Source organism: Leptonychotes weddellii, chromosome 5 (genome assembly GCF_054177405.1).
Source record: "Leptonychotes weddellii isolate Sample4059 chromosome 5, ASM5417740v2, whole genome shotgun sequence".
NCBI classification, from domain to species: Eukaryota; Metazoa; Chordata; class Mammalia; order Carnivora; family Phocidae; genus Leptonychotes; species Leptonychotes weddellii.
The window spans coordinates 125,897,784-125,924,200 of record NC_138373.1 but is presented as its reverse complement, the minus strand read 5'-3'; the positions used below and the strand labels follow the sequence as shown (position 1 = coordinate 125,924,200).

The window sequence follows — 26,417 nt, the reverse complement described above, 5'->3', positions numbered from 1 at the left end:
ATAACAGTACCCCATAACAAAGAATTCTCTGGCTTAAAATGTCAATAGTGTCGGGCGCCTGGGTGGCTCAGTCGGTTAAGCATCCAACTCTTGGTTTTGGCTCAGGTCATGATTTCAGGGTTGTGAGATGGAGCCCTGTGTTGGACTTCATGCTCAATGAGGAGTCTGCTTCTCTCCCTTTCTCACTCTCCCTCTCCCTTTGCCCCTCCCCCCACTCTCTCTCTAAATTAATTAATTAAATTAATAAATAAATAAAAATAAAATGTCAATACCATCAAAGTAGAAACCCTTCCCTATGCTTTTATCTCCCTTTAAATCATATGTAAATAAATGCCCCCACGGAGCTAGAATACATGTTGCACAGTCCACAATACCCAAATACATTCATAATTGCTTCTGAAACCTCATTTCTACCCTAATGTTAAAAAAAAAAATCCTGTACTTCATCTGTCAATATTGTGATTCACCCAAGAACTACACAGATGGGAAAGAACAAATAAACAAGAAAAAAGAGAAAATGAAGGAAGGGCACAGTGTGTAAAAAGACCTGTAAAGGACGAGGAGTGCCAGAGGGCATGACGGGACAACCAAGATGAAGAACGGTTGTGTGCATGGCCAAGAAGGTCTGGAAATGAAGCCTGGGAAACACTTCATTACAAATGGCTTCTACATTCTGGGGGTACAGATTTTACTCTCTAAGTAATAGCAATTTTTAAGGAAAAGGTTTTTAACTAGTCGTTTCTTAAGGAGGAAACTCCGGTGTCATGTTAGGTAGCAATCCAACAGGAGGGGAGGCTGGTAGTGGGGAAGTTGGGAGGCTGCTTCGCTACTGCGAGAGCTGAAAAGTAGCCGGACTGACGTGATGGCAAAGTAGATGGAAGCAAAGGCCAGGAGAGGACTTACACATATTCTTAGAGGCTTGCTAAGTCCTTGCTGTAAAATGAGTCTCTTCCAGTACTGAAACATACAAATATAAGGGATAAAAGCTATCTATCTAAATGAGTTAACATATCTCTAGTTTTTCCAATTTGCATCAAAAGGAAACCATAGTAAAGTAGGTCAATGAATTAAGTGAAGTAAAGGTTACACAATGTGAATGCAGGTTATTTAAGTAATTTCTATATGATTTCCAAATAACATATACAGAACATTTATGATATTACCTGCTCCAGAACCTCTTTGTAGGTAATAGTTGCTTTAGTGTTTGTAACAGGACTGTCGTAGATGATAGCAATCTTATCTCCTTGACCATTTTCAATATGACGATCGATGGCATTGTAACAAATGTTAAGCATTCCTTCCACAAACCTGAAAAATTGGAAGGTAAGTGTCAATAATTCTTTCCAAAATGTATTATTGCTTAACCAGTTTCTATATTTCTAGTTTGGTACCACTGCCCTTAAAAGTGTTTCCCCATGCATAGTATGCCAGATAGTGATGTCTACAAAGTAGGTATTTAAGATGGTACAGAAGGGACATCTTTTTTTTTAAGATTTTATTTATTTGCTTGAGAGAGAAGGAGTGCACGAGCACGAGTTGGGGGAAGGGGTAGAGGGAGAAGCAGACTCCACACTGAGCAGGGAGCCAGACGTGGGGCTCGATCCCAGAACCCTGGGACCATGACCTGAGCCGAAGGCAGACGTTTAACGACCGAGCCACCCACGTACCCCCAGAAGGGACATCTTTATTTTAATAAATATGTATTTATTTTGATGTGCACTAGAAAAAAATATACCTCACATTTCAAGGGGATAACTTTGTGGATTTAATTGCTTAGGACGAAACTAAAGTATGAAGCACCAAAATAATCTAGGTTACATGGATGAAATGAATTGTATGTAAGAGCAATGCAGGCCAAGCAAACATTAGGCTGAGAGAACAAATGGTAGATGTGTACTGAGTTTGGGTATCTGCTGTAAAAAGACAAACTTACTGGAAAATTCAATTCTTTAAAAGAGCTATTTATATATACATTTTTTTTGCATCAACTAAGTGTGATGCCTCCAGTTGCACAAAGAATAGATAAGCTTTGTTCTGCTTTTTTTTTTGCGTTTTCGAGATGTTTCATAATTTGAATAAAGAATGGACATGCATATAAAATTTTAATTAATTTTTTCAAAGGCCTTTGCAATTTAGTGCTTTTCATCTGCTAATTGATCAATGCCTTCCTGTGGAAATACGGATATCATGTAGATAGATGGAGATACTTTTTAAGGAAATATATCTCATTTTTCCAAAAGAAAAAGCTTTGCATGTGCCACTTGTTTAGGAGGAGGGGATTAGAATAAAGCATTCAAATACAGCAGTGGTCTATTTGTCCCAATGTCAGATTAGCAAATATTGCAACAATGCAAAATAACAAGAAAAAAAAAAAAAACATTGATGCAAGAAGAAAAAGTCTTGTCAGATAGCAGAGGATCACCTTCAGGTCTTCACTCAAAAAGCCCAGTGTGAAATGAGGCAGTGAATTAAAAGCAGCTATAGATTTAGTGGCGGTATTAAGAAATTACACATACAGAACTCAGCAGGAGGAGGGATCACTTAATCAGGGTCAAATGACCCTCCACACTTCAATAGTCGGAATATGACTACCTGATAGCACAGCACAGAAAGTAATTAACGTGAAGATTCTTAATCGCCAAGTGTGATAGGTTCGATATTTGTTCAAAAATATTGTCTCTTCCCCTTGGCCCCACCTCCATGTGGGTTCATCCGTGGGAGCATGCTTTGCTGAATCAGCAGAGGCCTGAAAGCACCTGTACAGCTGGGCTCATTCACCTTCACCTCTACTTCCTCCAGAAGAGCCTCCCGGTATTACAGCTGCCTCCTCAGCCTCCTACCCAAAGCAGCTATTTGCAGGTGGGAGTAGAGCCCAAAAAAAGCGGGGAACCCAACTGAGTCAGATAGTATGTCTTGGAGCCACGTTTCCAGTCATGCCCATCCTGGATCATCTGACCCATGACAACCTAGAGATACATGGAAACAACTGCTGAATGTGTTAGATTTGGACATTTTTAGAGTTACTGGATACGCAGCATAAATGTGGCCATAATTAGCTAATATGCCAAGAAAAAAAGGTAGCTTGCTTAACATTTTGTGGCAGAAATAAGGGAAGATGTTTTATAGGATTTTCCCACAAAAATATTTATTTCTATTTTTTTTTTTATTTTGTTTCTGTTTCTGAAACAGAATATTGGAATATTGGCTTGCTGGAAGAGCAAATGTTTTTGTCATCATTCTCTTTTTTTATCTACAAGTTCTACTCTACCACACTTTGTGCCCAATAATTAATTATGCTCATGACAGTGCACAAAAAAAGGGGCCCCCTCAATACCAAAGAACAGGAAGAATTCACTTTATCATCTGCTGACTGTTCTCCTACCGCTTTACTTATTCCTTCTCAATACCTTTCATGGAATCTTTTTCCTCTGTCAAATCTTTGACCAAGATTCCTAAGGTTCCATATCCATCCCTTGGCTCACTCTGCATACACTCCCTGGGTAATCTTTATACTCATATGGTTTCAACTTCCATCTTTAGCTCCAGTCCTGACCTCCTTTCTGGACCCTTATAGCCACAGTCTGCTGGACATTGAAGGGTTTCAGAATGAGCATCCTTAAAACATGCTACTTTGACATGTGGATTATTTTGAGCAGAAGACAATCAAGGCCCAAAAGACTCAGGAAGACCTTTAGCCTCCCCCCTCCTTAACTGCTTCTAAGAATTTAGTTAGATGGCCTGGTCCAGGAAAAGATCTATTACCAAAGGTAACTACAAAGGGTATGGGCTAAGCATGGTAGGCTGTGGGGGGAGGGCTTGGCAGGGCTTATTTGTTCCAATTCCTCTCTATGTCCCATGGTCTCTGCAAAAAAACATTTGCTCTTTCCATCTTCCTGTGAATTGTCTTCCTTCCCTTTGAAGCTCTAGGCCCCTACCCCCTTCACCTTAGCTCAGGATGCCATATAAGCCTCAGTAGTCTGACTATTCGACTCTCTCATGTCTGTGTGAGGCTCTCATACATTCGAAATTAGTTTTTCTCATTAATTTCAAATTACATCAATTTAATTAATAGATCAGCCAAAAGAACCTAGAGGGGTACAGTAAAAAATTTTTCCCACCCAACAAAATCTCTATTTGGAAAGAATAACATGTCCAAAACTATAGTCATTTTCACCCCACCTCAACCCACTGCCCCATCCCAAATGCAAACCCTCCCCTTCTCCTGTTTTCCATATTTCAAGGAACAACCTTGCAACCCCCGGGACCTGAATTAGAAACCCCAGAGTCAGATTTGATCCCTCATTCTCTACATTCAATCGGCCATATGTAACATCACGTTAATCTCCGTAAATGTTCAGTTCTCTCATTGATAACCTGGGTTAGAATTACTGCCTCCTAATTAATCTCCCTGCCTCAGGCCTCAGCCCATCCTCTCAAGTCATCTCCTATGCTATTAGAATGTTTTTCCTCAATAAGTCAGACTGAGAAAGACAAATTCCATATGATTTCACTCTTATGTGGAATCTAAAAACAAAATAAATGAATAAACAAACAAAAAGGAGAATCAGACCTATAAATACAGAGAACAAACTGATGGTTGCCAGAGGGAAGGAGGTGGGGGAATGGATGAAGGTAAGTAGGAGATACAGGCTTCCAGTTATGTAACAAATAAGTCAAGAAGATGAAAGGCATAGCATAGGGAATACAGTTGATATTATAATGGCATTTTACAGTAACAGATGGTAGCTATACTTGCAGTGAGCACAGCATAATGTATAAAGAAGTTCAATCACTATGTTGTACACCTGAAACTAATGTAACATTGTGTGTCAACTATACTCAAATTAAAAAAAAAGTTTTTAAAGAATATTTTCCCTCAGTGTAAATGTTCTCATACCAAATAGTGCTCAAAGTTATTTAATACTGTTCCATGAAGTTCAGAATAAAAACTATGTATCTTCCAATGGCATGCAAAGCCCATTCATCTCAGCTTTGTTTCTCCCCATCCAGCTTCCCACATTTCAGCTTCAAGGAATTACAAAATTTGTAATTCCTGAGTCCAGTCAGCTGCTTTTTCTGTGGCTATCCTTTACCTTTACCACCACCCTCCCCCAAGCAGATCCAAAGCCCTATGCACATATGTCTGCCATGGTACTTATCACACTGTATTGACAATTGGTGTACTTATATGTCTCCTTCATTATACTGTAATCTACCTTATAGCAGAAACAATGTCATATTCTCCTTACAGTCCTAGGATCTACTATAGCAGTTCTCATATTAGGCATTCAATATATATTTGATAAATGAATGAATAAAAATACTAGTGAATGTTCAAGAAACATTGGATTTAAGATCCAGGTAGAGTAGCCAGGGCAGTTTTTACTATCTCATTTTAAAGTTGAGAGAACAGAGACTTAACAAGAATAATTCCCAGGACATTTGGCAAGAAATTGGATAATGCCATACCTGCAACCCAAGTCTTTAGACATCTAGACACACATCAGTATTAACATCATATTAATTATTTCATTTATAAATAACTCATTTTCTATCTTCAAGTTCACTGATTCTTTCCTCTGTGGTCTCCATTCTGCTGTTGAGCCAATTTGGTGAGTTTTTATTTTGGTAATTGTATTTTTCAGTTCTCAGATTTCCATTTGGTTTTTCTTTATATCTTGTGTTTCTATGCTGAAGCTTTCTATTTCTTTATTGTGACTTAAAAAAATATTTTGAGTATGTTTATAATTGTCTGTTGAAGCATTTTGATGATGGCTGCATTAAAAGCCTATCAGATAGTTCCAATCTCTGTGTCATCTCAGGGTTGGCATCTATTGATTGTTTTCCCACTCATGTTAAGATTTTCCTGGTTTTTGGAATGACGAGTGATTTGAGATTGTATCCTGGACATTGTGGGTATTTTATTATGAGACTCTGGAGCTTATTTAAAGATCCTATTTGTATTCCAGACCTCCCCTAACACTGTGTCGGTGGAGGAGAGGGATGCCTCATTACTCCCAGGTACAGGTGTTAGTCCCAGTTCCCGTAATGGCCTCCTTGGACACTGGCGGGTGTGAGGGGTTTCTCATCACTGCCGGATTAGGGTGAAAGTTCAGGATCCCACTAGGCTTCCATGACACTATCCTGGCTGAGAGGAGGCACCTTTTTACTGTTTTCCCACGTGGTCTCCACTGACACTGTCAGATGGAAGAGCCTCCTTACCTCTCTACCTTAGGCAGAATGAAAGGTCTGACTCACAATATAACCTTCTCTGACACCACCAGGGGAGGTGGCAATGTTTGTGTTGCCACCTTAGAGCCTGGCTAGAGTACAAGTTTAGACTCTGCACCAGGTTTTCATGGGTGAGCATGGGATTGGGGTCATAGTTTTTTCTGTAGCATTTGGCTGGGTTAGAATTTTAAGGGTACCCTTTAGGACAGGCAGAAAGGAAATTCAAATAAAGGGCAGGGCCCGCAAGCAGTGTTAAACAAGAACTGTTGCAGGAGATAACAAATTGGCATGGCTCCAGAGGAGGTAAGAATTAATGAATATACCACTATAAATTGGCTAGACTTAAAGATTGGTTTACTGTGGCTGACTGGGCCAAGTGACCTGCAAGGAGCTTCCCAGCTCAAAGATTTGATTATTCTACCATGACAGATTCTTACTTCATTTTAAACCAAATCACTTCAGTAAAGGTCAATTGAATGCCTTCTATGTGCTATCTCTTCACTGTCCCTTCTAAATTCATGAGCAGGTTTTAAATGGGTTATCTCCCCAGATTATTAAAATAACTAATGCCCACTGAGAAAATATACTTTGGGGTATTTTATTTTTTATATATGTAAATATTTTGCTCCTATGTTTAAGATTGCATTATGAGCCTTTCCCAAGGGCCGGAAAAATTAAAACACACACACACACACACACATTTAATGATGGCATAATATTCTATTCAATGGCTATTCAATAATAATGTTAACCCTGGGGACGCCTGGGTGGCTCAGTCGGTTAAGCGTCTGCCTTCGGCTCAGGTCATGATCCCAGGGTCCTGGGATCGAGTCCTGCATCGGGCTCCCTGCTCCGCGGGGAGCCTGCTTCCCCCTCTGCCTCTGTCTCTCTCTCTGTCTCTCATGAATAAATAAATAAAATCTTTAAAAAAAATAAAAAATAAAAAAAATAAAATAAAATAATGTTAACCCTGTATTGTTGCAAATTGCCTTTCATAATACTGCCATTATTTTAAATGATCTTGGAATGGTGTTTCTTATAGAGAAATACTGGTTACATTGTTTTTTATTACATTTGCAGGCAAGTATTCCTACAATCAAACACATACAACAAGTAATTAAATTCCTTCTGGAAATATTGAATCAATTTATATTACAATCAGCAATACCTGAAATCCCATTTTATCACACTCCTCCAAATACAGATTATTCTCAATCTTCTTCAGTTTGAGAAGTGAAAAATAGTTTTAATTTTGGTTTGACTACTGGTATTAAGAACAATGTCTTATCAAGTTTTAAAAGTTCCTTATATTGAACAATGAATTTACGTCTGACATGGTTACAAATTATTTTCTCAATTTATTCATGAATTTCAATTCATGGTGTTTCCTGACATAAAAATATTTGAAATTTGTATGTAGTCAAATAAACTCATCATTTTCCTTTGCAACTTCTTCCCCTAGGAAATTCATAATACTCTCTTCTGGTTTCATTTTTTATACTGATCCCTGACATATGCCAATAATTTATTCATGTATGTATAAAATCTGTATGTAATATATATGATATAGTATATTTACACATATGTATTGTATGCTATCTCTGTGTGTATATATATGTATGTATATATGTATAGGTATACATATACATATGCCTAAGTACTTATATTTATATTTATATAATGATGTGGTGGTACAATTATATTTGTTTATTTATCCATAGTCAATTTTACAAGCATCAGGGTTTTTTGTACAATTTTTGTACAAGCATAAATTTGTGACTAATGCTTACTATACTCATTCTTTCATGATGCTCCAATCTTCCCATATGTATTATGCATATATATCAGAGTCTTTGCCAGGGCTATGTAGTTTCTAGATACAACTACTTGAATGTTTTGTCAGTAGAGTCTTGTGAAGAGTTTTCTCTTTAAATTCAGTCAGCTTTTAGTTCTGTTAAAGAAAGAAAGGAAAAAACTTCATATTCTTTATTCTACCATATCTCAACCCTGAATTTCTTCTGCAGAAAATTGAAAGAAATCTGAATGTACCCCACAGCTCACTTGAATAACAGAAAAAAATACAAAACTGAAAATAAATTGATAGCAATAATGGAACCACTAGAAATGGTGCTACCACCAGATCAGAGCAGGGGCAAAATTTGGACTACATGAAGCAAACAGAAGTAGAATGACTGTTAAATCCAAAAGTCATGAAAAACATGGTAGATCCAAGTGTACTGATACAGAAAGATTTCCATGACATCTTATGTGCTGTCAAGTTAAAATAAAAGAAAACAATGTGTAGAAAAAATTATACAACCATACCATAGAATATATTTATGGGGAAACTATAAACCCCAAGCAGGGAATAAAGAGGCTCCCTAAAGGCTCTCAATACAAGTCTGAAATAACACCACAATCAGAGGAAGGTAGGAGTAAAAAATGGGCCATAGGTGTTTGGATGGATAATCAAGACATAAGCCATACACACATATTCCCCCACCTACATACACATTACACAAACTCTCACCAGCCCAGTCTAACTTTCTGAAATAGGGAGAGTTTCTGTATGGATGATCCTCTAGAATATTTAAGACCTGTAGAACAGAGACAAGATTCTATATGACTTCCAGGAGGCCTAGAAACCCTACATACCATTGCCACCTGGAAATCCCCTTTGCTCTCAATCACAGGACGAAGGACTCTAGTAGCCAAAATATGCATTCACTGACACATGAGCAAAGATCCTTACCTGGATTCTGAGATGTACTCCAATCAGCTACCTGAACCTGGACACTCAGATGAGCGTATGTGTGTGTATGTAGCTGTTCATGTATGTGTGTATGAATATATATATATATTGTCCAAAGAGAGGACAATATAAAGCTGAGAAGTGGGTAAGGCATATTTTCAACATAAATAACAAGGGGAAAGACATATTTTTAACTTCAACAATATATAAAATGTACCTAAAAATCAATATGAAAAAAATTAAAAATCCAATAGTTAAAGAACCTCAGCACACTATCCATTGAGGGAAAAAAATTGATAACGGCCAATAAGCAAAAAATTATGAGACGATCAGGAAAATGAACATTAAAACAATAATGAAATGTTATTTTTCCCCCCATTGGATTGATATAAAGATATAATACACAGTACTTATAATTTATTCAAAGCAAGATGCTGGTATGTTTATCTCTGTGCTGTATAAAAGCACAAGGAGTCTAGAACAATGTACAAGTAAATATTAATAGTGGTAAAGTTGGGCAAAAGAAAAATTGATGGGACAGTATGAAAAGGGATAGTCTATATTTTTCTGTAATAAATACTTCTGTGTAATTTGATTTTTACTAACATGTATTTATGAATTAAATGGATGATTTAAATATATTTAAGTAAAAATATAAATTTTAACAGAAGACTGCTTGGCTCTTCGTTTGACTGAATTATCAACTCCATATCATTATAATTACCATTGATGAAAAAAATTTAATTAAATAAAAGCATCTCTTTTCAATTTTCTTCTGGTAAAAAGGAGTATTTCTTATACTTACGACAACATCTAAACTCAGTTTTAAGAAACTGAAACTTAGGGCGCCTGGGTGGCTCAGTCGTTAAGCGTCTGCCTTCGGCTCAGGTCATGATCCCAGGGTCCTGGGATCGAGTCCCACATTGGGCTCCCTGCTCGGCGGGAAGCCTGCTTCTCCCTCTCCCACTCCCCCTGCTTGTGTTCCTGCTCTCGCTATCTCTCTCTCTGTCAAATAAATAAATACAAAATCTTTAAAAAAAAAAAAAAAAGAAACTGAAACTTGGATCATCAAACTTTTGCTTCTTCTTTTTCTTTATTTTTCTCACCAGAATCAACCTCAAGCAGTTAATATAGTAATACTAATAATGGCTACATAGAACTTTCAAATCACATGGAGATCTATCATAAATCTGTGTTCATCAGTCCTGCTTGCTGTCCACTATGTTTTTGGTTGCCCTCATTCCAGGCACTTGTAAAACTGCACTTGAATTGAGGCATGGTCATGAAGCTTGCCGTGGCCCATGAACACGGCTACAGAAGTAATGCAAGAAGTCCTCAAGATCCAGCGTGTTTTCCACACTTCCTTCTCTCTGCCACAAGGACCAATGACATTCCAAATGGTGACTGCCCTGTCAGCCTGTATTTTTGAATGAGTACAGCTGACATGAAGCAAATCTCCTGGGTAACCAAAGACAAATTTACATGAATGAGAGACACCTGGGCTATTTTAAACTAGAGGTATTTGAAGGTCATTTATTCCTGCAGCACAACCTGGTCTATCCTGACTGACAGATAGAAAAGTTCTCAAACCCATCAATTTTAGCAAATTCAAACAAACTTTAAAATATTTTAAAATATTTCATATTTCACAATTTAAGAGGCAGACAGATACTTTCCAGGGCAAAACAAACAAACAAACAAACAAACCAAAAACAGGGTAATGTCAGCTGCCTTAATTATGTAGTCACTATAATAATGTTAGATGTCCCTAAAAAGAAGTCAAGATGCACCATCATTAGTGTCTGAGCTCACAGAGGTGGAACTGAGAGTCTTCAGAAGGAACTCCATTAAGATGAAAGCTCTTGGCAGGGGTGCCTGGGTGGCTCAGTCAGTTAGGCGTCTGCCTTTGGCTCATCAGGTCATGATCCTAGGGTCCTGGGATTGAGCCCCTCGTTGGGGCCCTTGTTCAGTGGGGAGTGTGCTTCTCCCTCTCCCTCTGTGTGCACTTTCTCTCTCGAGTAAATAAATAAAATCTTTACAAGAAAAAAAGAAGAAAGCTCTTGAAATTCTTCCCAAACTTCTTTATCCATGATTTTCTATTTTCCCTTTCCTTTTTCTCATTAACCCCTGCTAGTTTACATCTAGCATAAAACCTTGGACTCAGCTCTTCAGAGGGAATCTTGTTTGAATTTGACTTCACTTCTTCCCCTTAGCCTATGCTGAATCCTGTCTTCCTAATATTTGACTTTAGCCCACCCTGTATTTCACTTTGACCTTGTTCATCAAACGAGTTAAATTGGAGTGTGTACTTGGCCCACACACTGAGCTGAGTGGATGAATGTAGGTAGATATCTGAAGGATTTTTAAGAGGTTGGGAGCCTGACAAGTTCCATAGTCTTGATCTCTAGGTACCAGAAGAAACTAGTGCCAAATGTTCACATGATTCTTCTATTCCCATCAATTCTCATGATTACCAAACTTCTCTTTGTTGAGAGCTAAAATTTTGTTATTTAGGCATGTATTTGTTAAACCACTTTTAAACATTATAAAAAGGAAATAAAACTCTGACACTAAAAAGAAAAAGAAAAAGAAAAAAAACTTCTTTCAGAGGGGGAAAATGATAGCAATTACTCTGTGAATTTGATTAACCGGGTACAGAAAGTGGAATTGGTAAAGTTTAAAATGTTCCTTTCAATTCGACCACTCCCTCCTATTTCAAGAATAAAACTTACTGTATTTTCAAAAGTGTGACCTATGAAATTCTTTCACAAACTGCCATATTTCATTCTGTAAGAAATAACTGTTGAAAGCTACCCCTAGCACAACCATATTTGTGTTGTTTTTTTTTTTTAAGATTTTATTTATTTATTTGAGAGACAGAGAAAGAGACAGAGAGAGCACAAGCAGGGCAGAGAGAGAGGGAGAAGCAGACTTTTGGCTAAGCAGAGAGCCTGACATGGTGTTCAATCCCAGGACCCTGGGATCATGAGTTGAGCCGAAGGCAGATGCTTAACCAACTGAGCCACCCAGGCGCCCTAGCACAACCATATTTGGTAGTCACAGTGCTGCATCCCTCTCTGTAGTCCCAGCTTTTGATTTCCATACTGGACATACATTCACCATTAATTAACTGGAAAGTCCAACTTACAATTTACCTTCTGATAGGAGCTCCCTTCCTTGGATCATACTACAATTTCCTTCCTTGATGACCACCTATTTGGGTCTTTATTTTGGCACAATTTCAAAAAAAAAAGTTCAAGGATAACATACTGAAAACAATTCAAAGATGATGGATATATTTGGCTATCTACATACTAAAACACTAAATCTATACTAAAATAGTGAGGAATGTATAACCCTGATAAGGAATAATTCATTATTTTATAGGCAGACTTTGGCAGATTACAACCCCCAATGTTAGCTATCAATAATGATCTTCTCTTCAGAAGTTTTTTCGTCCAACAAATTTAACAATAATTTGTTGTTGGCTAGACCTGAGACTGTAAAGAAAAGGGGAAAAAATATAATCGGGACCATGTCCACCATTCTAAAAGCCAGAATGATTTACATAACTGTAATAGGAAGCAAAATGTGGCAAATTTCCTGGCAGAGGTAGAAACTGAGTATGATGAAAGTACAGTAAAAAAGAGATTAATTCCAACTAGAAGAATGTGGTTAGGCACTGGGATGTTGAAATGAATGTAGTATAGTTGTTTCAAGGGTCTGAACTCTGAGGTCAAAAAAACCAGAGTTCAAATACCAGGCATGTCAGGTACTAGATGTGGGACTGCAGGCAAATTAACATGCTTAGGTCTTTCTTCCTCCATCTATAAAACCGGGAAAACAAAACAAAAAACAACAGAGCACTTACGTTGTGCCAAGACAACGCTAAGAACAGTTAACACAAATTCATTCAATTCTCATAATGACTCTGTGTATACACCAATATCATCCTCCTCTTATAGATGAGGGAACAGAAGCACAGAGAAGTTAAGTGGCCTAACCAAGGTCCACACTGGTGGAATGCATGTCAAACAGTCAGGCTCCAAGTCACAACTACTTATACTGTGTTGGTGTACTCTATATCCTCCATAACCACAATTTTATACACATTTCATTGACTCCTTTCAATAACCCTATCAGGCAATTACTATTATTATACACATTTACAAATGGGGGGGGGGAACTGGCTTAGATAAGTTATGAAAGCACAGTGTTGTGGCAATGGGTATAAGGGGCTAAAGTAGGACACAAGGGGAGGGTGACTGTTGCAAGATTTCTTGTAATAATAGTGTTGCAGTGATAGAAATGGAAGGCAACGGGCGCCTGGGTGGCTCAGTCGGTTAAGTGACTGCCTTCGGCTCAGGTCATGATCCCAGAGTCCTGGGATCGAGTCCCGCATCGGGCTCCCCCTGCTCTGCGGGGAGCCTGCTTCTCCCTCTGCCTCTGCCTGCACTCACCTTGCTTGTGCTCTCTCTCTCTGTCAAATAAATAAATAAAACCTTTAAAAAAAAAAAAAGAAATGGAAGGCAGGGAGGGGTGTGAGAAATATGGAAGATTGAAAAAAGAGATTTTTAGAGAAAAAGAGGAAGAGAATGAAAAGAATGCATATTAAAGAAAACAGGGCTCAAGAGGAATCTGCAAACCATAATCACAAGCCAAATCTGGCCCACAATCTGTTTGTGTACATAAAGTTTTACTGAAACACAGCCACGCTCAATTGTTTACACACTCTCTGTGGCTACTTTTGCTTGATAACAGCAGAACTGAGTGTTTGCAATGGAACCTAACTGGCCCACAAAGCCAAAAAATATTTACTTTTTGGCCTCTTAAAGAAAAACTTTGCCAATCCTGTCTCTAGAGAAGCCTTGTACAATAGAAATTTCTGTGATGATGGAAAGTTTCTGTCTTTTCAGAATAGCATAGCCACAGGTAGCTGGCTAAATTTTAATTTTAATTAATTAAAAATAAATATAATTTAAAATTTTGTTCTCCAATCATACTAGCCACCTTTCGAGTACCCAATAGCCACATGTGGCTAATGTCACTGCACAACTAAATTTTAAATGTTACTTAATTTTAATTAAGCTCAAATATAAATAGCCACATGTGGCTACAAACTACCGTATTGAACAATGCCGTTGTAGGGAATTTCGAGGAGACAAAAGTAGTCCCCAGCATCAAATACTGAAGAGAGATCAAATGAGGTAAGGACTCCAAGTCAATCCATTGAAAAGGAACACATAGGTATTGGTGTTCTTTGGGAGAGCAATTCGGATACAGTGATGAGCACTGAGGCCACTGCAGTGGATGCAAGTGTCCTAAAGGAGAGGAGAACCTGGAGTATAGACAACATGGCTGAGAAGTGAGGATATAAAGACAAGGGGGATGCTCTGGCTTCTCTTTAGCTTGTACAAACTTTTCAACTGGCTTTTATTAAACAGGTGAAAAGTGAAGGTAGCTGAGGGAGGAGGCACTGAAAATTGACAGAAATATTATTTTTCAATGGCAATGGCAGTGAGATAGATACAAAAATTAGGCAAAATTCAGGTTCTGTTTTAGAAGTGCAAGTGCATTAAAGCTGCTGAAATAGGAGATGTTGGCGGGGGGGAGCATACCATGAGCCAAGACAAGGAAGACCAATGCAAGCCTTATCTTAAAAGCCTGGAATGCCTTGTTAAGGAAGTGCAGGCAAATTAAAAGGTCTAGAGCTGGAGAACACTCTGCTTAGAAATGGATTTCAGGTCAGACTTGAGAGGTAAACAAGGAAATGGAATCAGTTAGGATCTCTTAACTAGCCAAGAGGAGCAAATAAGTAATGAAAACATGGGGGAAGAGGACCTATTATAGAACCAAATCAAAAAGGAACTAGAAGTAGGAGGAAGGACGGTATCAGAGAAACCTGAGGGGTTTTTTTTTTTCATCTCTGGATGTCAAGTTTATATTGTCTTTAAGGGAGATCTGGAATAAGAAGAAAAAGGAACAGTTTTGAGGTAGGAAAAGGAACTAATATTTTGTTAATCGCCCATATGCCAGGTTCTGCGTCTGGTAATTTATATATATCAAATCATTTAATCCACACACTATCCCTTGAGGAGGACACTGTTATTCTCATGTTATAGATGAGAAATGAGCCTCAGAGAGGTCAAGTAACTCCCCAGAATTACAAAACTAACATGCGGCAGACTGCAACCCAGTGCTTTCTGACTCCAAGGAAAATGGGATGAATTTCCCATTTTACATGTCTGTGTGCTTATTTGAGTAATTCTTGTACCTTCACTAGAAGCTGTTTCCTGTGGGCAGAGACCATGTGCTAGCTCATTAATGGCACACAGTAAATCCTCAATAATTATTTTTAAATAAATGCCTGCGAGTGTGAATGAATGTGAACTGGAGTAGTACTCTTCTGACACATTAACACAAATAAGAAAGAGTCTCATGAGGTAAACGCTCAGTAAAAAACAGTGACTAGCTCAAAAGACTACTATTGCACACAGAGAAGGCTTTAAGCATTTTTAAGAGGGCATGATATTGCTTTATTCACACGGGGACATCTCACCTAAATTACAGATACTTGGCCTTGAGCAGTATCAACTGACTGTTCCAGGAAACCCTCCAAATTGGGTAATTGCTTACTTGGGGCAGCATAATAACCTTATGTTAATTTAACCACTAGGGATATTGTTTCTGTAAAAGTATTTGGAAAGCACATCTCTCTATAGGACAATTATTTTAACAGAGAAACCTAAGACAAAGAGCGAGACATCCCTTAGCCCTACGGATCCTTTATAGGTGAGTACCTACACACAGAACCTGGCCCCACCCCCCCAGCCCTAGTCACAGCTTGTCCCAGCTCAACATGAAAGGACAGCCCAGGCATCTGCACCTCTACCAGATCACCTCAGATTCAAATGGAATGAACTGCCAATGGTGAGAAATACAGCCAACAGGATAAAGAATAGAAAGAAAGACTCTCAAGAAATCAACACCTGTTATCTGAACTATATCCACTGCCAATGAAGAGAAAAGGCATGAATGAATGATCTTAAAGATCCATGGGTTGTGAGTCATGCCTGACAGTTAAATTCAAAGCTGAAAGTGAAGACACCATTTTATCCTGTTGGTTTTATTTTTATTCTAGAAGAAATTCAGGGGAAAAAAAGAGTTTAAGCAAACAGAAATAATATCATAATACTTTAATATAAAATATTTTTATATTTATATTAAAATATTTTATATTTTAATACAAAAAACAAGATAAAATTATAATTAATTAATAGTAAAGGGCAAATGTTAAAGATCCAATCAAAACATGTTTAAATTTCAAAGCATGAATTTATTAAGATTGAAATATAATCATAAATAAATATAAATTTAAAAGTACATTTTAAAGGAAAGGAAACTTCCTCAGTCAGCCCTTTTCAAGAGAACATTTTCAATCAAACAACTCAGAAATAAGTCATCATAAGCTCGTAAGGAACCAAACTCCAAACCAGAGCAGGTTCCTAGGAAACCAGACCTACAGACCAGGGCCCACAAGGTCTCCAAGCAGGTAACCCTGAAACCTCAAAATTATCCAGAGAACCAAGAAGGGACAGAAGAGGAGGCGCCACACTCCAATTCCAAGCATTATTTGTCGGAGGGAAGAGAAGACACCTCTCAGCATTTAATCCTGATAACAATGATGAAGTGATGAAGAAAAAAATAAAGAAAGAGGAGAAGGAGAAAGAAGAGAAAGCAGCCCCAGAACTGTGCAGAGAAGGAAGTCAACTTGTTAACATGGTGTTGCTTTACTCTGGTTAAAGACAAATGTAAAGAGAGGGAAGAAATAGGTAAGGATTGAAAGTAATGTGCTTAAAACCTGAGGACTTTAAGGCTTTTTCCTATTTTCATATTACATCGTCATCTTAGCTATCCATTTCTTTCTCTTTAAGGCTATAACTCACACAGAATGACACACCACAATGTCCTGATGAAACTCTCCTCTACAGCTGAGGCTCCCAGAAGGCAGACACCACATTCATTAACTCATTCTGCACAACACTTAGCTCATGTCCACAGAGAGATGTCTAATACAAGCTCTTATTAAAGAGGAGGAATACAATCAGTCATTTTAGAATGTCTGAGAAGAACTTTTTCTTCCCATTGAACCATATAAATTATTGAGATTGTTTCTACAAAGACTGTAATTGGGAGAGAGACAAAGGGGGCATCAATTTTGTTTTACTGCTTAAAAAAATAAAAGATATGAAGCAAATGTGACACAATATTAAAATTTTACAAAGCCCAGTGTTAAATGTCCAATAAATTTTTATCTTTATTTATTCTCTAAATATTTCATAAGGAAGAAAGTTGTGAGACTTTATGCACAATATTAATCTTTTTGGAGAAAAAAATTGACAATATACATCAGAAAGTGTATAATTTCTCTTTGATCTAGAAATCTAAGAATTCTTCAGCAGGAAGAAAGTTAAGAAAGAAAGAAGCAGATAGAGACAGAAAGAGACATTTTTGGAATGCTGTGTCCAGAGGTATAAGTATATCTGCCTGTTTACAATAGCAAATAAAGAGAAACCACCTAAATATCCACATGAAAGATTGTGAAATAAAAATTTTCACATTCACCTGATATGTTAAAACATTCTGCAAACATTAAAAATCATGGAATAGAAGAATAGAGGACTGGAAAAATCACACCTTATTACAAGTGGAAAAATGAGCTATCGATAATATGGATAGTATAATTCCATTTTTCAGCAAGAACAAAAATAGAGACCTAGAGATTCAAACAGTCTGACAGACATATAGTTTTTTTTAAAAGGCAAAATACATACACAAAAAATATGAGTGTGTGCCAAAACTGGCATATCTGAATAAGGTTTATAGTCTAGTTAACTGTACTGTTCCGATGTCAATTTTGGTTTTGATAATGTCCTATTTGTGTAAGATGTTACCACTGGGGAAAGCTGAAGGATAGGTACAAACAACCTCTTTGTACTATTTTTGTAACTTCTTGTGAGTCTATAATTATTACAAAATTAAATTATTACAAAATTACAAAAAGAAACAAAACCTTACAGACACAACCATGCTGTAGACATAGCTACAAAGATAAATCTAATTTGACTAACTAGATACCATTGAGCATAACTTAAAAATTTTATTATGCCTTTTTTCCCTAACCTTATCCTCTAAATAATCTTAAAACAGTATCACAAACTCTGTGTTTTATCCTTGCTGATCCCTCAAAATCTACATACATATTACATTCATAGATAAAACATTTTCCGTTAACACTTCCATAATTTGAAACTTGAATACAGTGCAGTCTACTCAATTTTCTAAGAGTTCATTATCTAGCACCTGCTAAGCTCACTATTTCCTTTATTCTCTTTGTTGTTACTTGTCTTTTCCTCACTTTCCTTGTGTTAGCACCTCTAGCAGAAAATGAGAGGCTGTACAAATAGATAAAATTAAAACTGGTTGATTCTTTTATCTATGAAAGGATTCATTAATTAGAAAGTGGCTACTGTTGATCAAAATGTGAGGCTGTATCCTCTAGTTATTCACACCTCAACAATCAAAGGCAATTCAGAGTAGAGCTGACTAAAATAAAACAAATTTTAATACCCATATTTTCAGAAAATTATTGCTAGATAGTCCCCATCACTTGCAATTACTCTTTTTAAACAGGAAAATGAAAGCGATCTCAAGCAAAAACAATTTTTCCTTGGATGTATGAAGTTGGTCTTCAAGGTGACACCCTATCTGGAATCTCATTCAGCACGTGGAATAGTTCCTGGCTTAGAAGGCATTCGATAAACGTTCATGGAATGAACAAGAGAAAGAAGGAAAGGATGAAGGAACAAATGAGTTAATGAATGAATAAGTTCTGAGCCCAAAAAACTCCACCTTTTATAAATATAACAGGCCAACAAACATAGATGTGTGTATATAAATGTATATATGCACCAGGCTTGTTTTTTAAATCTGTTAACACTGGTATTGTGATAATAAGATGGGATTAACTGGAGAGGAATTATGATACAGTGAGAAGCTGATATACTCTAAAGTCTAACAGATCTGGTTTTTCATCCCAGATCTGCCACCTGCATGCCAAGTAAACATGAGCAAGTTACTTAATCTTCCCTAAATTCTTCTTTAAGAATGTATGTGTTTGATAAGTTAAAAAACCTATGGTTAGGAGTACTGTTATTATTACTATAATAATATATTTTGCATTCTGTAACATTTTAACATACACGTACACATACACACGTGTGCATACGCAGTCATACAAATTCACACAGAGAGTGAAATCATCTTCCAGGATTTAAGGGATTTTGATTAAGAGCATTATTATTTCTATCAGATATAGACTTTGAAATAATTAGATATTTAATAAGAAAATCTTCCTAATTAGAGGTAATTTTTACCAATTATAAATTTAAAAATTAATTCTTTTATAACTTAATTAAACCTAGATAAGAGAAAATTTTATCAAATTAGATCTACCAAGCCTGTAATTACAAATCACATTTCAAACAGCTCCTGAAATACTCAGGTGAAATAATGAAATGTTGAGTAAACAGTAGATCTTGAGCAGTCAGGAACCAGCATTTTAAAACAATAATAAAATCAATGTCATATTTTCTAAAATTCAAGCTCTTACCAGAATATGATCAGCTTTTACTTCAAATAATAATATTAAGATTAGTATCATTATGGCAATATCATAAATGTGTCCTAGAAAAATATTTTTGTATCATCTCATTGCTATCACTTTTTAATTTTTTATTCTTTTTTAATTGAGGCATTGACATATAACATTATCTAGGTTTCAGGCATACAGTATAATGATTTGACATTTGTATATACACTGCAAAATAATTACCACAGTAACTCTAGTTATCATCCATCACCACACAGAGTTACAATTTTTTTTTCTTCTTGTGATGAGGACTTTTAAGGTTTACTCTTAGCAATTTCCAAATATGCAATACAGTATTAGTAAGTATAGTCACCATGCTGTACATTATATCCCCATGACATTTATTTTATAACCAGAAGTTTGTACCTTTTGACCTCCTTCACCCATTTCACCCAAACCCTTACAATCCCCACTCTGGCAACCACCAGTCTGTTCTCTGTATCTATGAACTTGGGTTTTTGTTTTGTTTTGTTCATTTTGTTTTTTTTAGATTCCACATATAAGTGAGATCATTCAGTATTCATCTTTTATCACTTTTAACCAATGATTTTCATTTGATCACTAAAATTTGGTTTATTGGTTAACTTACTGACTACAAAATGACTAATAAATGACAATCTGGTAACATGATATTGGTCTCTTAAATCTGAAATTCTTAGAATCTGATACGTGCCAGAGAGACAACTTTTTCAGTCCATACTCACATGGGGACTTGGTCTGTACCATGTAAGTAAAGTATTTACCTCCTTGTAGCATGTGTGTCTTTCGCTTAATGACTGAAAACCCATGCTGCTGTTAAAATAGTCTCTACTACAACTTAAAGATAAATGAGTTAAGGGGAAGCAAAGGGAGCCAACTGCCTCATCAGGAAACTTAGACCCAAACAGAATGCAAACTGGTGCAGCCACTCTGGAAAACAGTACAGAGGTTCCTCAGAAAGTTAAAAATAGAACTACCCTATGACCCAGCAACTGCAGTATTAGGTATTTACCCAAATGATACAAAAATACTAATTCAAAGGGATATATGCACCCCAAAGTTGACAGCAGCATTATCAGTAATAGCCAAATTATGGAAAGAGCCCAAATGTCCATCAACTGATAAATGAATAATGTGGTATATATATATAGTCACACAGTGAATCAGTACACACACACACACACACAGTGGAATATTACTCAGCCATAAAAAGAATGAAATCTTGCCAATTGCAATGACGTGGATAGAACTAGAGAGTATTATGCTAAGTGACATAAGTCAATCAGAGAAAGGACAGATACCATATGATTTCACTCCTATGTGTCATTTAAAAAACAAAACAAATGGGGCGCCTGGGTAGCTCAGTCGTTAAGCGTCTGCCTTCAGCTCAGGTTATGATCTCAGGGTCCTGGGATCGAGCCCCGCATTGGGCTCCCTGCTCAGCAGGGAGCCTGCTTCTCCCTCTCTCACTCCCCCCTGCTTGTGTTCCCTCTCTAGCTATGTCTCTGTGTCAGATAAATAAATAAAATCTTTAAAAAAAAGAAAAGAAAAAGAAACAAAACAAATGAACATGGAGAGGTGAAGAGAGGCAAACCAAGAAACAGACTCTTAACTATGGAGAACAAACTGAGGGTTACTGGAGGGGAGATGGGTGGGGGAATAGGTGATAGGTATTAAGGAGTGCACTTGTTGCAATGAGCACTGGGTGCTGTATGTAAGTGATGAATCACTAAATTGTACACCTGAAACTAATACTACACTGTATGTTAACTAACTGGAATTCAAATTAAAAATTTGCAGAAAAAAAATTCAAACCCTTTGATGCCTTCATAGAAAGAAGATTCATGAGTCATTTTGGGTTCTGGTAGGAGGGGTAATTCAGGTATATCTACCTACAATTTATACAGGAACCCAGATAGAAGGTAGATTAAAAAGATAAATCTATACATGTGGTGAAGTTTCAAAATCAGTGCAGTTGATATACACAAGGTTATGTGCATTCCATTGGGGATATAAAGGTGGCTGAGACCCGATCCCTGCCCTTCCATGACTTAGTCATGATTTGTTAAATTATTGGTAGAAGTGTTAGCAGAGTGTGAGCTTATCTAGTAGATGTATAGTGGATGGAGATGAGCATTGAGCATTCTTTGCCAAACTACCTTAAAGGGAAATAAGATTCGAGATGATGTGCTTTTTAGGAAAAAAAAAAAAAATTAGTAAAGAACATGTGTAAAAGTGGAATCTAGGAAACCAGTGAAGATTTACAATTCCTCTAAAATCAGAGAGCAGAAGATACACAGAAACACAGATGACAAATGAGGAAAGGGGAAGCTACACCCCGGATTAAAACTTTTTAGAATTCTAACATAGTTCTCACTCTTTTGCATCTTCTAGGTCCTGACATCTCAATAGCCACATGATCACCAGACAGAAGTTGAGGAGTGTAGTTACAACTCATTACAGAAATTGTGCTAGACAGTGTGACCCAACTTGGTTGAATAATTAAGTCCACCACTACACGACAAGTCACTTACATCACTCTGTCCTTTCATTTACACAGCTATAAAAGTGCATTGTAACTATACCTATTTCACAAGGTGTTGGCAGGATTTGAAGAATATATATACACTTTTAGCATGGGGCCTGAGCTAGAATAAGTGTTCAGTAATTAGTTACCTGCCTCTGTGTTGCCATAGTTGTTACTATTATTATTATCATTACTGAGAAATAATCCATCAGCATGAAAGAAAGGAATAGCTCTGGGATGAGCTAGAGAATAACCACATGTGCGTTCCCTATTAGAGACTCTACGAATATCCCAAGTCTTATTGTGGCACACTCCCTAAAACACTCAAAGGAAGCATTTAACATTCTTAGATCATTTGTTCCCCAATGTTTGGCAACATCTATGGAATAATACAAGTAAGTGAGAGAGCCCGCAACTCATTGTCCTTGTGCTGAATTTCAAAAAATATGGTATATATTATTGATCAATTATATGTCAATATATATAAGAGAGCTGTATACAATAGGATTCCTGAGAAACACATCTCTGCACTTAATGTGAGCCATTTATCAAGGTTTGTCCACCAGGCCCTAGGGTCAAGAGGAAAAGCAATGGAAGAAAAACAGGAAAGAATACTGCATATGACTGTGTAAATCAGTAATAAATGCAGTAAATAAAATCAACAAGTTCCATAATTATACACATATAAGAAGTCCAGTATTTTCTTTTATTGAGAGGTTGGAGGAAAGGAAAATTTTCAAATATTCATACTTACATGAATTAATTAGGCTATTTATCACCATGTTCTAGTAAAAGTAATATTAAAGCATATTGCAAGCAATGAATAATGTGGTCATTATAGATTTTCCTTAAGCCAAAAAACCAACAGAATATTTTTTAGACAGAAGATTAATACCGTTTTCTAGTGTCCAGGAAACATTTTCAAAGTAGGTAACAATTAATATAAAGCCTCCCTCTCCCCAACTTTGGGACCGTTGTACACACTTTAAATATTTACATATAAAACAGAGTTCATTTTTTTCAAAAAGTATCAATCTACTACTCCATATATAATATGGATATTTTCCAAATGTTTCTAAGAATTAAATCCAGGTGTTTTAAATTACTTTTAGTGGTTTCAGTGGAGAAGAAATAAGAAAAGGAAGAAAAGCTAAAATTAACTGAGACTCTTAGTATAGAAACACTATAATGTAGTTTTTATTTATTTATGTATTTATTAGAGAGGAAGCGCACGTGCGGGGGGAAGGAGGGTACAAGGGGCAGAGGGAGAGGGAGAGAGAGAATCTTAAGCAGGCTCCATGCCCAGCGCAGAGCCTGATGTGGGGCTTGATCTCAGGACCCTGAGATCATGACCTGCGCTGAAATCAAGAGTCTGGCGTTTAACTGACTGAGCCACCCCGGTGCCCCCCGTAATATAGTATTTAGATGGAGTATAGAAGCTAAATTCAGACTGTGTGGGTTCAAAAATCCTAGATCTGCTACTTACTAGTTTTATAAGTTTAGGCAAGTTTCTTAAACTGTCCATATCTCCATTTCCACACCCATTTAATCAGAATAAAAATTGACCCTATCTCACAGGGTGGTTATAAATATTAAATAAATTATAGCACTCAGTATTGTACCTGGCTCATAGCATGGACACAAAAAAGCCTCGCTGTTTTTACTATATGCTGGACACCATGTATATCAGCACACAATTCATTCCAACAATCCTATAAAGTTATTATTATTGCCCTCTCAATCAGTAAGGATAGGCTGGATTATACTACAGTAACAATCGCAAACTCTGTGACTTGCAAAAATAAATGTTTATATCTTACTCATGCAACTTCACTGTGGGTTCAGGTGGACTCCCCAGATCTGTTATCAATGCATTTCTATTGCATTGACAGATGCAGAGGACTTCTATTCCACATGTGCCTCATGAGGGCCGCAGCAGACCAGAGGATTAGGATGGAAGCTCTTGCAAATAAAGGCTTCACCCTGAAGCGACACACCCTCCTCCTCTCACTGCATTAGCCAAAGCTAGCCACATTCCTCTGCGTATATGGGGACATCTGATCCTTTTGTGTGCCTGACATAGAGGAGAACAGATACTGCTGAACAATAATACCCATCGCAGACCAATTTTATAAATTTTGCCATTTTACAATTATTTGGGGGAAAGCACTGTTCAAAGAGTGGGGCCAGAATTTTAACCTAGGAATCAATTTGTTTTCTCCATTAATAATGATCTTCGACTTTCTATTCTACCCACCAAAATGAGATATCTAACAAACTCCCTTGGTAACTGGCAAACTTCATCGGGCTTTGATTAAGGAGGGGCGTTGGGAGGAAGGCAAAGTCAGGGCATTTGTGGTTTAGAAAAGCACTTAACTCTCAATGAGAATCAATAAAACTCTATGAAAATAAGAAGAACCGTGGAGAGAAAGAAAGATTAGTATAAAAGTACACTTTTCTAAGCTCCAATGCTTTTGCTTAGTTATTTAGCAGTCAATAATACTGATCCTATGTCCCTTTGACTACTATCTATCTTACTAATTTTTTTTCCAACATCTATATTGGTCATGTCTACCGTAGATACTGAGCATTCGTTCTTTTTTTTAATCTTCCCAAAGTTATTTTACTTAACTGATACATCCACTTAGGAGAGATGTCTTGAAAGATTATACTTGGGAAATGTTTTTATTCTAGTATCAAAACCTAAGGAGAAGGTATTCTTATTGTCTAAAGTTAGCTCTTAACTCCCAGACCTACAGAATTTAATTGCTTTTCTCCTACTTAGAAACATTTATATTTTAAATCCGTAAAATTCACTATTAACCTAAAAGTCATAAATTAAATTCTACCCCTAACTTAGAATTTGAAAGTTTTTATTTATTTATTTATTTTAGCTATTCTAGGACTTTCAACTGGACTACTTCAAACTCAAAATCCTTTTTTTAAAAAGATTTTATTTATTTATTTGACAGAGAGAGAGTGAGCAAGAGAGAGAGAGCATGGGTGGGGTTGAGGGGAGGTGCAGAAGGAAAAGCAGAAGTAGGCTCCCCCCTTGGCAGGGATCCGGGGACTTCAGGATCATGACCTGAGCCCAAGGTAGACGCTTAAACGACTGAGCCACCCAGGCGTCCCGAAACTCACAATTCTTGGAATTTGACTTTCCTAGATATCATAAGAATAGTACTCCTCCTTTCTATGCACTGTCCTTTACCACATTTGGCCATAATTCCAGCAAAAGCAAATATAATTAATCTCTTTCATAGTAAGTTCTCTATCTCCATGGTTTAGATAAAGGATTTTAGTTCCACATTCAGATGTGCTTCTAAAATTGTAATTTAAAGAAGTTATTAGATTCATATATTGTCACAAAGATTCATCAGCCTCCTACATATTTCTCTTGCAAATGTCACACCACCATGGAAAGCAAGGAGTTGCTGCTTGCTGCTCATGAAAGTAGAATTCTTTAAAAAAAAAAAAAGGCAGTAGCAGCAGAAGCAGTAACTTCAACCACTGGATTTTTTTTTTCTCACTTTAATAGTATATGGCACGAACAAAGGAAAAGTAAGCCACTTTCCAGGAGGTGCTAAGAGTTTGGATTTTCCCATGCACCTGGTAGTTGATCCGGTCACAGCTGATTGAATTTCCATTGTTCATTGATTGCGCCATTTGTCAGGCAATCCATCCTTGCTTACGTAATTGCAGCATTCCTGTAGTTCACTCTGTTCTGTCCTGGAGGTTCAGCAGCATGACGGACTGAGAAAATTAGATATGGCACAGCATCAAGCTGCTGACCTTCAGAATATAAAATAAGGCCCATCTTTTAAAATTGGTCTTTCTCCATGAGGTTATTCTGCGGGACTGTATTTCTAACAGGCCATTTTTCATGCTGACCATGTACCTTCTTAAAATATTTTTTGTATTTATAGAAAAATGATAATTTAAATTTATATATGCCTGTACTGTGCAGAATATTATGAATAAATTCATTTCATTTAGAGTTTGTCAAAAGGGGACAAATTTTTCATCTTTAGGTAAACCTCTACCTTCAAACCAGAATTAAATATCATTTTAATAAAATCTGATAAATATGAAGGAAAATTCACAGTATCTTAATAAGTTAAAAAAAAAAAAAAGACTAAATTTCCCAAATAGTTTAATGTGGCTGACCAATGGATTGCCAAAATACCAAAATTCAATAGGGAAATTAAATTACTTTC

General features: G+C 36.8%; 1 protein-coding gene and 1 pseudogene across 4 annotated transcripts in view; one reads left to right on the top strand and one right to left on the bottom strand.

Annotated features, from left to right (window-relative positions):
- Positions 1-26,417, bottom strand: part of ACSS3 (acyl-CoA synthetase short chain family member 3) — a 140,568-nt gene that overhangs the window by 106,462 nt on the left and 7,689 nt on the right. For all 4 annotated transcript variants that reach the window (XR_014145818.1, XM_081822150.1, XM_081822151.1 and 1 more), the window contains exon 2: positions 1,164-1,308. Coding sequence is in view for 3 of the 4 variants with exons in the window: in XM_081822150.1 (XP_081678276.1) it covers positions 1,164-1,308 (145 nt within the window). In the remaining variant the exon portion in view is untranslated. The remainder of the gene's footprint in view (positions 1-1,163; positions 1,309-26,417) is intronic.
- LOC102734416 (importin subunit alpha-1 pseudogene) overlaps positions 8,966-26,417 on the top strand; it is an 18,905-nt pseudogene continuing 1,453 nt past the window's right edge.